A 13016-nucleotide genomic window follows, 5' to 3' on the forward strand; every position below is an offset into this window, starting at 1 on the left:
ACTTTCATGAAAATACAGAATTGGTGCACATAGGGGGCTTAGATTACAGCATTTATAGTATAGGCGTACTGACTTGGGCTGTGTTTCAGGACAAGATGCCTGTGACAGGGGTTGTCTGATGAGTACAGCTATCAGTGTAAAAACAAATGTGAGCTCCTCCAATAAAAAACTGAATATGAACAAAGATTAAACCCAAAAGCCAAAGACGTTACAGAAATTGCTGCATTTGCAAGGCTCCAAAAGCCACCTGCATCTACTTAATCACTTGAAAGCAGCTTAAAACTGAGCACTACAGGCTATCTGACAATATAGGACTATATCCACTAAGCATTTTTCCCCAGAGACAAAAATGGGAAAACATCAGGCTTATAGTTTATAATTATATCAGTGTGTCCACATTCAGTGCCATTTCCCTCTTGTTGACTTGCTGTAGTATGATTTATGTTATACCAGCAGCTACTTCTGTACTTAATTTCCAAAGCTAATTATCAGTTCCTATTCTACAAACCTGAACAATCATTATAGCTCACTTTGCAATCTGTTAGCTCCATCTAGAGGTAAAATAGAAGAAAGGCAATTGATTTTGCAATGATATTTTTAAATACAGTAATTAAACTACGGTTAAGGAAAACATTAAAAATAGTTTAGCTGGTAGCTCATAAACCAAATCATAAACTAGTAATTTAGGATATTGGCTCTGAAATGTTGGAATTCCCTTCCACTAGATATTAAATTGGAGTCCAGTTATCTTCTTTTTAGGAAGAAGTTGAAAACCAGGTTATTGGAAGATCTGATGCAAACACTGTAATGAAGCAGATTCCAAGTATGGTTGAACTTGCTCATAGAGGGCTGGGTGACATTTGATCGTTAGAGACTTTTGGGGCCTTTTGACTAAAACGCATTAAGCAGCTAATGCATGAATTAACATGTGTTTAATTTCTACTACACAAGCAGCTAACTATTCCAATGCTGGTCTAGCATTTAGCTTGCACGAGTTTACACATTAGGTGCCCTTTGTGTTAGGGGGCTGGAAATAGGCAGGACATGAGTAAAGAATGAGCAGTTAGCACGGGGATGCATGCCACGCACTGCCACTTGTGAACATGGGTTTAACAACTTTGAACAGTTTAGTGTCATCTGCAAATTTAATCACCTCACTCATAGTTCCAATTTCCAGATTATCTATAAATTCATTAAATCCAAGATTCTCGGTGCCTTAAATGCGGACGGTTAAGTGCCACCCTGAGGCACATGTTTTACACCTGTCCCAAGATTTTAAGAATTTGGAAGCACCTGCATCATCATGTTTCACAGCTTTGGCACTCTCGTTGCTCGCCTCATCCCCAAACTGCTGTTTTCAACCTTAATTCTCACTCATTCTATCCCAAAGGGAGTACGGAACTTTTTGAAGAGAGCCTTGTTATTGGGGAAGAAATCAGTGCTTTTGCATTGGTTAGATGCTGAACCTCCCACAGTGGCTAAATGGCATTCGTTGATGATTCAATTGAATGGACTCTGTACAGGTGCATCAATTGCAAGCCATTTGGGAGCCCTTTTGAGCCTCATTAACTGTATATGCTCACAGCAATGTCTTGAATATTTGACTGAGTATTGCTTTTTATTTGATGTGCTCTCACACCACTATATACCCATTCTTTCTGTGAACAACCCTATATAAATATATATATACACAGTATATATATTTTTCTAAAAAAATTTATTTTGGGTTAAGGGGGGTGTTATGTATCTGGAAAACTTTTGGTCTCCTGACTGTTTTGATGTTGTATCAACTATGGGGTCCTTTTACTAAGGCACGCAAGCCGTTTTAACGCACACTAAATGCTAACGCGCCCACTATAGTCTACAGACACGTTAGCGTTTAGCACGCGCTAAAACGGCTAGCGCACCTTAGTAACAGGACCCTAAGTTTGTATTGTTCTATTTGATAACAAATTATACGAGGACACACAACATGATGAGCCAAACATTGGTGAAACAAGATCACTTGCTGGGAAGATTGGAGACGACATGACAGCGTTGGAGCTCAAGTTGTCTTTTGTCAGCTAAGTCCTTGAACGTGCCTCTGGGTGACTTTGTCCTTTTCTAAACCTGAGCTGTTCTGTGAGGAAGTTTTTTTGCCAGTGAAAGTATCAAAAGCAGTTTTGATTTGGTTCTAGTCTGAGGCTTTTTCTCCCTCTTTTTGGGTGCATGCTTCTGGGTTTGAAGAGGGGGGTACCTCGGTGGCACGATCACACAACATTTTGAATCATTGTTCTATTTGGCCAATAAAAGAGCTTTGAGATAAATAAATTAAATAGTACCGGTCCCAGTACAGATCCCTGCGGCACAACACTATTTACTCTCATCTGCTGAGAAAAATAGCCATTTAACTCTACCCTCTGTTTTATGTCCGATAACAAATTCTTAATCCACAATTGAACAATGTCTCCTATCCCATGACTCATTAATTTTCTCAGGAGCCTCTCATGAGAAATTCTGTCACAAATTTTCTGGAAATCTAGATACCCTACAACAACAACCAGCTCGCCTTTATCCAAATGTTTATTCACACCTTCAAAGGAATCAAGTAAATTGGTGAGGCAATACCTCCCTTGGGTGAATCAATGCTGGCTCTGTCTCACTGCTGGTTTTGAGGGTCTGCTGGTAGTTGGCCTGGCCAGCTGAAAACCAGCCAGTTGGCAACCCTAGATGAAAGCACAGCACTTCATCTCAGATGACCCAAGATCCCTGGTGGCCTAAGTCGACCCCCAGGAACTTCCAAAATCCCCCTTCCCCCTGCACTTTCAAAAGTCAGAAGACAGGGGCAATGCCCATTCACTCCTGCTTCCAAAATGACAATGCTGGGGGTAGGAGTAGCTTTGTGCCAGTTTCCCAACTTTTACAGATGTATCAGGGGGTCTGAGAAAAGGGTTTGGGGATCCACTTGCCCATTAGGGACTATTTTTGAGGGGTAAGAAAGTCCAGAGCCCACTAGGCCACTAATGAAATTTTGTGGAATAGTAACAGGGGACTGGGGAGACCAGTGGACCTGTTTATTTTTAAATGTCTCCTTTCTGGTCAGTGTAAGAGCAAAACCCCATTCATTCACTGATGGCAGAGTCTTTAAGATTCAGATGACATCACCAACATAAAGAGTGATGCAGTCAGAAACATTCAATAGTGGGCCATAGCACACAGATTGCCCAACTCAGAACTAGCTGAACAGATGGCCACAAGGAAAACCATTTTAAGAATGAGCTTCTTCACAGAGACCTGCTGAAGTGATTCAAAGGGGGGAGGGAAGAAGTACATTGCTAAAAAGAGATGCCCTGGGGTACCAGCACCTGTAATGAAGAATGAATCAACTTAACCCTTCAAAAAATGAACTACATCCGATTTGGCCACAACAGAAGTTCCCACCAACTTTGGCTCTTAGGCACTAGTGGAATGAGACTTTATGACATCACAATCTCTGTTCTAGAATGTTGCTACTATTTGGGTTTCTGCCAGGTACTTGGGCCTGGGTTGGCCACTGTTGGAAACAGGATACTGGACTTGATGGCCCTTCGGTCTGTCCCAGTATGGCAATTCTTATGTTGTTATCTGTTCCCCCAGCGGGTGGACATTCCAATCATTTTATTATTCATGCAAGGTGGTTTGGATCAGGGATTGGTGCTTAATTCGCTCTAAAGTTCAAATGACAGCATTTATCTGAAGCAGATAAATGCTGTCATTTGAACTTTAGAGCGAATTAAGCACCAATCCCTGATCCAAACCACCTTGCATGAATAATAAAATGATTGGAATGTCCACCCGCTGGGGGAACAGATAACAACATAAGAATTGCCATACTGGGACAGACCGAAGGGCCATCAAGTCCAGTATCCTGTTTCCAACAGTGGCCAACCCAGGTCCCAAGTACCTAGCTAGATCCCAAGTAGCAAAACAGATTCTATGCTGCATATCCTAGGAATAAGAAGTGGATTTCCCCAAGTCATCTCAATAATGGCCTATGGACTTCTCTTTTAGGAAATTATCCAAACCTTTTTTAAACCCCACTAGGCTAACTGATTTCATCACATTCTCTGGCAACAAATTCCAGAGTTTAATTACAAGTTGTGTGAAGAAATATTTTTTCCGGTTTTAAATCTACTACTTAGTAGCTTCATCACATATCCCCTAGTCCTAGTATTTTTGGAAAGAGTGAATAAGTGATTCACATCTACCCTTTCCACTCTACTCATTATTTTATAAACCTCTTATTATATCACCCTTGAGCTGTCTTCTCTTCTCCAAGCTGAAGAGCCCTAGCCGCTTTAGCCTTTCCTCATAGAGAAGTCGTCCCATCCCTTTTATCATTTTTGTCGCCCTTCTCTGTACCTTTTCTAATTCCGCTATATCTTTTTTGAGACATAGTATTTGAGGTTCAGACGTACCATAGAGCGATACAAGGGCATTATAACATTTTCATCTTTGTTTTCCATTCCTTTCCTAATAATTCCTAAAATTCTATTTGCTTTCTTAGCAGCCGCCGCACATCGAGCTGAGGGTTTCAACATATCTTCAACAATGACACCAAGATCCTTTTCCTGGGCAGTGACTCCTAACACAGAAACCAGCATCACATTGCTATAGTTCGGGTTCCTCTTTCCCACAGGCATCATTTTGCACGTGCTCACATTAGACGTCATCTGCCATTTTGACACCCAGTCTTCCAGTCTCACAAGGTCCTCTTGCAATTTTTCACAATCTTCTTGCGATTTAACAACTTTGAACAACTTTGTGTCATCAACACATTTAAGTACCTGATTGTAAAAACCGCTTAGATAACCTTAATAGGCGGTATATAAAATCATTTTTTTTTTAGTTTTTTAGTTATTTCTATCTCTAAATCATTGATAAATATGTAAAAAAGCAGTGGTCCCAGCACAGACATGTCCTTGAGAGAGCATTTGGCCTTTATCTGCCATCATGTTTCTATGTTTCTATCACGCCTCAGAGACCCTCCAGACCCTGACATAGGCCAGAGATGTGGAGGATTTCTGCACAATCATCATCATGACATGAGAAAACTCCTCACTTCTCAGGTGCCGCCTTTCAGGTCCTGGCCATAACCTAGAAGGGATCCAGATCTTCCATAAGAACTGGATATTGGAAAAGAAGTCCTGGCTCTCTCAACAAGGGTAGGCGGAAGATCCACATGGAGCTCAATCAAATCTACATATCAAAGGCAATGAGGCCAATATGGCATAATCACAAAAACCTGAAACAAATGAACAACCAAAGATATGGAATCCTCATCAGGAGAGCCCTTTCCAGACTCTGGAGAGGAACCCCCTCCTGCAATGTTTTATCTGTCCCCAAACATCCTCCAATAAGGATGATGAGGAAATCTTGGGCAAACTAGCTGCACCCACCACATCAGGGAACCATGGCTGTCTTTTCTGGTGCCTGGATGCTTCTGGGGGCATGAGACTCAACCACTGAGATGACTTCCCACCAGTCGTGCCTTTGGTTCTGATAAAAAAAGAATGTATGCAGTAGATTTGAATATAGTGTAGGATAAAATATTTATTGTATTTAAAAAATATTTCTATCATATTTTTAGTACAGGATTGCTCTATGGTGCTGTTAAATGTATGTATTTCTGATACACAAGATTATATCAAAATGGGAAATGGAGAGAAAAACAAAAGCAGAATCACTCAATTAATATAGCAAGTAAGCAACAGCTGTGAACCTACGCAACTTTACAAGCAAAAGAAAAAGCTTCAGATTGTTGGAGAGGTGAACCCACACGAGAAAACTTTCGCAAATGTAAGGAAAAAACCTTTAAGAAAAACAACCGACCAAACTTATCAAAAGATTGGATTGGTTGTTCACAGAAAGAGCTATTTTTTGATAAGTGTGATCAGTTGTTTTCCTTAAAGGTTTTTCCCTTGCTATGCTGTGAACAAAATGAAGGTTTTATGTCAAGCTGTACACCACCTTGGGTGAATTTCTTCTTAAAGGCAGCTAAATCTCAAATATCATACTCACTGTAAAATAGGGAAAACTTAATATTACTTACCAAATGCCTTCATAGGTTCTATCAATTTGAGTGTAAATGTTTGTGATATCTCCAAGTCCTTTAACATCTTGGCAACCTCATAGTGACGTATGCCCACAATATTTTTTCCATTAATGCCTTCTATGTGATCACCCACACTGATCACTTTGACTCTGTCAATTACGCTGCCATCTTTAATTCTCTGCCAAATAAAAAAAGTTCTTGATAGTTACAATACACATTTTTGTGGGTAGCATAGTGCAATTTAAGTTTTATCTTACGTTATGGCAAACACAACCATTTTAAAAGTTGAAACAGGTACGAGGGGGTGCTGAAAAGTTCTCAGTCCAACCAAGACAAGAATGACGTGAATATGGTTAAATCAATTATCTGAAACAATGTCAAAACACAGAATTTTGTTTCTGCAAATTGGCACTTAATGAAATAAGATAACACTCTTTTCAGCTACAGTGGCAAAATAACACTCAGAATATAGGAAGTTAGTTGGCTGGGTTGAAAACTTTTCAGCAACCCATCATAAGTCACTGAATTTTGATGCATGTGTTGGGAGGTTTTTTTCATCGGAAACCACACTCGTCCTTTTGATAAGGAATTTTTTTTTTTTTAAATTCTTTATTTATTTTTAACATGAAAACCATCAAGAAAAAAAAACTTTCTTGTTCAGATTATTGAGAAAGACATTACAATATATAATAAATGGATATAAAATACAAAGAAAATAGTTTTCCTAATCAATCTTTAGTCCATTATTTATAGATCCAAGAATGTTAATGAGTGAAAAAAAAGAGGAAAATGGAATCATCCAATTAAACAATAAGATAGCGATTCCCTGACTGTGGTTACAGGATTAACTACTAAATTAACTTGATGTTATTGGACCCCCTTCAAGGCGTTTCATGGTGAGAAAACCTGTTAACTGAGATGGTTCAAAGAATATATATGTATTGGATCTATATTTTACAATACATTTACATGGATAACGTAAAAAGAAAACTCCCCCCACTGCTGCCACCCCTGGTTTAAGAAGCAAAAACTGTCGTCTACGTTTTTGGGTTTCCTTTGTCACATCTGGGAACATCTGTATTTTATGTCCAAGAAATTCTTTATCTCTATTTTTGAAAAACAATTTCAGTAACCAATTTTTATCAGGTGTTAATACCACCGTAAGTAAAAGAGTAGCAGGTTTTACTATTTCTTTAAGAGAAGTTTCCAAAATTGTTGTTACATCCATTGGAGAATTCTGATTTTGTTCCAACTGAGAAGATTCTTCTTTTATTTTTGTTGGCAAGTAAAACACTTGTAGGAAAGGAGGAAGCATATCTTCAGGAATATTTAATATTTCAATCAAATATTTTTTCAACATTTCTTTTGCGGATATCGTTGAAGTTTTAGGAAAATTCAAAATTCTAAGATTATTTAAACGCGAAGTATTTTCTAAACTTTCAACTTTCCTTCTTAAATTGGTGTTATTTCTGATTAAAGTACCCTGTACCTGTTTTACTTCTAATAATTCCTTCTCAATTGTGTCCACTTTAGTTTTCAGTAGAGAAGTATCTTCTTTCACAACTTTAAATTCTTCCTTTTGTTCCAAAACTTTCTTTTCCAAATCTAATATTTGTGGAGATAAAGTCTGTCCCAAGCTTGCAACTAGGTCCCAAATTGAATCCAGGGTGATATTAGTAGGTCTTATTGAAGCAAATGTACCTGGTTGTATTGATTGAATTCCTCCAGTCTCAGGGCTTGTCTCTCCTTTGCCTTGTTCTTCTAACTGCTCCACCGCTGTTTCTGCCTCAAGATTAAGGACTTCCGGGGCCAAGCTCAAATTAGCCTCCCGGGGTAGAGAGTCCACCACTTCGGTTAGACTGTCGTCCCTCGGTGAGCTGGCTCTCTGGGGCTGTGGAGGCAGGGATCTTACGTCGGGGCTCAGCGTCAACTCGAGCCCAGGGAAGTTCACTGCCGCCTCACTCGTTGCCGGAACTTCCAGCGGGCGAATCCCCGACAAAACTGGATCCCGTTGTAGGCGCCTCAGAAACTCGTCTATAGCCACCGTAGGAGGGGTATCTGCACGCCGCGAGGCTCCGACTGCGCTTCTACCCCTTCTCTTCGGCATTTTGGGGAAAGGTAAAGTAGGGAGCTATTCCGAAAGCATCTCACCCACAATCATTCCATCGTGGCCATCTTGGATCTCTCTCTTTTGATAAGGAATTTTAAATATTTCCATCCACACTTTTCACCATTTTCAAATTTTAATAATGGCCATGCCAAACTAATGTGATTGCCCTTGCTAAGTAGGTTTTTGTAGGCATGCCTCTTTTAAGCTAGTGAAACATTCTGTAGTTTGTCAGACTTACAAATTGAGGGCAGTCTATCTTGTCCAATAAGTCATCAATAGTGAGAAGGTCCTTCAGGTTCAACATACTATGTAGATAAGTCAGAAGTCATACTTCCTAAACCTAATTTTAGCTTTTAAAAAGTCCATTTGCTAATTTTTAATTTAGTGTACACTTATTTTTTACCACTGCTAATGAAAATGAGACCAACTCTTTAAATTGTTTTAAACTAAAAAATCTTTAGAGGGCTCCTAACACCTCTGCACTTCTGGAAGCAGCCCAAATTGGGAAAAGCATCATAATTTATAGAATACCAACTCTGGTTAAGATCTGCCTCTGAATCAATATAGAAATCACACTGATCCACAATAAAATGGGAGGATAAGACATTTTTTAGATATATTAGCAATAGGAAGAAGTGCAAAAGTGACACTGTGAGACTCAAAGGTGAAGGGGAGAAATATGTAGAAGTTGATAAAGGTAAGGCTGAATTCCATAAAAAAAAAAAACATTTCTGTTCTATGCTCACAGCTGAAGCACTGGGAGCAGGACAATAGAAGACAAACTCAAATAGGGCTGGAGGTGAGGTAGACCCTGATCAATTTTCAGAGGAGTTCTATGTTCATGAGGAGTTAGATAGGGAAGTTCTGGTGGCTCCGCTAGCTAACCTTTTCAGTGCTTCAAGAGTGGTACCGGAAACTGAAGAAGGGCTGATGAGGTCCTTCTCCATAAAAAAGTGGAAGTAAAGAAGTAGGAACTACGGGCCAGCAAGTCTGACTTCTATGATAAGTAAATTAATAAAAATGCTTTTAAAACAGTGAATAGTGACATTTCTAGAATCCAGTAGATTACAGGACTTACAACGTGGATACACTAGAGCAGGGGTCCCCAAAGTCCTTCCATGAGGGCCGCAATCCAGTCGGGTTTTCAGGATTTCCCCAATGAATATGCATGAGATCTATGTGCATGCACTTCTTTCAATGCATATTCATTGGGGAAATCCTGAAAACCTGACTGGATTGCGGCCCTCAAGGAGGGACTTTGGGGACCCCTGCACTAGAGGCAGGTCTTGTCAGACAAATCTAATCAATTTCTATGACTGGATGACCTGAGATTTGGATAGAGGGAGAGCACTAGATGTGGTATATTTAGATTTTGACAAATCCTTTGGCAGTGTTCGACACAGGCATCTAATAAATAAACTGAGTGCCCTCAGTATGGGCCCCAGAGTGACAGACTGGGTCAGGAACTGGTGAAGTGGAAGATGACAGAGAGTATTAGTCAATAGAGATCGCTCTGAGGAAAGGGATGTTACCAGGGTGGGCCTCAAGGTTCAGATCTTAGGCCTATTATTTTTAACATTTTTGTAAGCAATATTGCTGAAGGGCTGTCAGGTAAGATTTGCCTCTTTGTGGATGATAACAAAATCTGCAATATAGGAGACACCCTTGATAGAATGGATAACATGAGGAAGGACCTAGCAAAGCTTGAAGAATGGTCTGAAATTTGTTAGCTAAGATTTAATGCTAAGAAATACAAGGTCATGCATTTGGACTGCAAATATTTGGGGGAACCGTACAGTTTAGGGGGTGAAGAATATTTGTGCATGAAAGAGGAGTGAGACTTTGATGTAATAGTATGTGATGATCTTAAGCTAACATAATAAGACAACGTTGGGATATTATTAGAATACATCCATTATTCACGGACAACCAAGTATGTTGCATTTTTAAGGACAAGTAATTTAAAAGAATTATTGAGTCCTGTGCTGTTATCTGAACATGGAAGCTATGATGAATGGGAAGATTGTATATCTGGACATTCTCAATGTCTTTCACCAATCCAGTGTATAATAAGACATTTACATTAAGACATCAGACCAATTGTAAAACTGCATACATCGTATATATGATACAATGTCCCTGCAATAAATTTTACGTTGGAAAAACAACTAAAAGTTTGCATGTTCGGATGATTGAACATAAGTCATGTATTTTGCCTTAAAAATGTAGTGCTCCTCTTGTTTCTCATTGTGTGGACTTTTAATCATGATTTTGTACAATTGCGATGTTTTGCCAAAGACTATGTTCCTGTATCTCGGTATTGGGGTGGGGGTGGGGGGTTCGTGACAAGAAGCTTATTCAATGCAAACAACATTGGATTCATCGCCTCAATATAGTTGACCCGACAGGATTAAATATATAATGGTTGGCATTTTGGTAAAAAATCAAATGAGCATACATATTGTCACAAACCCGAGCCCAAGGCCAGCCTTGTGCCAGGGAAGAGTCATAAAAAACATCCCCTGAAACTAGTCCGGGCTAACCACGTTGTCCCTGTGAGGCAGGAACAAGAACAGAAAGCACAGGCTGTGTTCAGACCTAATGCAGAACACAGCCTGGTGAAATCTGGTAAGGCCCCTTTAAATCCTCCATTTTGTGGAAAGCTGGCTAAGCAGGGGAAAAGGCAACCACAGCTGAAGGAAGTTCAGCCCCGGAGTAGGGCTGGGTGTGGTACAGCAGCTTGGCAGCATTTAGAGAGCTGGCTGACCAAGAGGAAAGGAGACAGAGGAAAAGCTCTCAGGTGGAAGGAGCCTCCAAGTCCCCCTGAGACAAGGGACATTGAAATGTTGGACACAGAACCAGATGATACATCCTGAAGGTGAAGCTATGGATTGTAACACTTTACCAGAGGTGGGACTATTTGAAGAAATGGAAATCAATTAGTTTGGAATTGTTTTTTTTGTGCTGAGTTTTGTTGAATGTTTCCATTTCTGTTGAACATGAGGATTTTCTTGGAAGTCTGCTAATTAATGGAATGTATGCTAGCCAAGGGTTTTGCTGGTATGAGAAGGTTTTTTTTTCTTGCTTATCAAGAGCTGCTGTGAAAGAAACTTCAGCAAGTTCTTTCCAGCAGGTGTGAATATCCTGTAAGCTTGACACAGGATTTACACAGTACCATGGTGAATAGTTTGCAGGTTTCTTTTCCTTTGATAACAAGGAACTCTTTGACAAATCTGCCAATCTTTTGTTACTGCATTTAATGAGGCAGTACTGTACAATGCAGTGCACCATGCATAGTTTGCCTATTTTCCAATAAGACTCTGGGAGAGTCAAGTACTATCTGTTACACCTGGGACATTGATAAAGAACTTTGAGACAGAAATCCAGACCAGGCTGGTTACTATCATATTATGTTATTCTACATGTTTTTGCCAAAGACCTTTTGGAATACATTTTCTTTTGATGCATTTTTTTTGGACTTGTCAGTTGAACAATAAATTTGATTTTTGTTTCATTACTTACCTGTGTGAGGCCATCCTGTTTATACACATAGGATAAGTTTATGCACAACAGGGACTTCCTCCATCTTGAGGAAGCACGCTGGGGAGAATATTGTAAGCGTGGGCCGGTTACTGCGAGCCTTGAGGACCGGCCACGCTATAATATCATTGTGATGCTTGTATTTTCTGCTGGTAAGGATTTTCATTAATTGGATCATTTGAAGAGGTGGCGTGTATAAAGTTCTTGGTGGCCATTTTTAGATCAGCTTAAAGATTTAATCAGCTTGCAGCAAGATACAGCGTTGTAAGTTTTCAACATATATTCAGTGACCCAGGTTGGATGGAACAATTTGGATATTGACTAGTGTCTTCTTGATTACTTTTTTGTAGACTCGTCTTAATTTAAGGATGATACTGAGCCTCCTTATTTCCCTGAAGAAGCCGTGAGGTGAAACGGAGATGCTCCATAGGGATATGAGAAATAGTACCGAGTCTGCTAAGATAAGTGCTGCATGCACTAAATGATTAGAAATAAGTGCTGTTTTTGATCACAGTTATATATTCAATGATTTGGAAAAAATTGTGGTCATATTCATGAAGGCCAAACATGAGTATAATTGACTGCAAATGTTTTAAGTTGGTGAACACACAAACACTGAGAAGACTGAATATGGAAAAAATTATGTTCTTACCTGCTAATTTTCTTTCCTTTAGGTGCAGATGAATCCAGAGACTAGTGGGATAGCGCACATTTACTCTACTGCCATTTAGGTAGCACCTGCAGCCATAAGGGCTATTGGGGTTGTAGACAGGTGGGTACAGTAGATTTTGGGGGTGTTTTGGGGGATTCACCTTTTTGTGAAGTTCACAGCAGTCCCCCTTAAGGTGCCCCACTATTCTGTTGCCATGTCTGGGTAGCTAGTCCATCATTTTGCTGGCCCCTCCCACATCTAAAAGATCTGGTTCTAGGCGTTTGGAACTTGGATGATGTTTTGGATGAGAACGTAGTATAAAGATAGACGTACTAGCGGCCTGGATGAAGAAGTAGACTATTTTCAAAAAAATAATAATTTTGGATGTATTTTTCCAAGAATGGACTTTGGATACTAGCACCCTAGGCCCAAAATGGACTTAGAAGTTTGTTTTGATTATGCCCCTCTATGTATCCAATAGTAAGGGAGGGTAGGGGTGAGAGGAGGAGGGAGTAATTTTGGAGTTAATAACTGCTCACTGTCCATAATGGTTGCCGATTTTAAAAACTTGTTATTTGACCTATTCTTATATGCATTCTTGCTGGATTTGTAACTCTGTGTCCCATTGTGAAATTCCAATA

The 13016-nt window shown here is 39.7% G+C and overlaps 1 protein-coding gene across 3 annotated transcripts in view; it reads right to left on the reverse strand.

Moving 5' to 3' along the window:
- GIPC2 (GIPC PDZ domain containing family member 2) overlaps positions 1-13016 on the reverse strand; it is a 29359-nt gene that overhangs the window by 11766 nt on the left and 4577 nt on the right. For all 3 annotated transcript variants that reach the window (XM_033916018.1, XM_033916019.1, XM_033916020.1), the window contains exon 3: positions 6071-6251. In XM_033916018.1, the coding sequence (XP_033771909.1) occupies positions 6071-6251 (181 nt within the window). The remainder of the gene's footprint in view (positions 1-6070; positions 6252-13016) is intronic.

The sequence above is a fragment of the Geotrypetes seraphini genome, chromosome 12 (genome assembly GCF_902459505.1).
Source record: "Geotrypetes seraphini chromosome 12, aGeoSer1.1, whole genome shotgun sequence".
NCBI classification, from domain to species: Eukaryota; Metazoa; Chordata; class Amphibia; order Gymnophiona; family Dermophiidae; genus Geotrypetes; species Geotrypetes seraphini.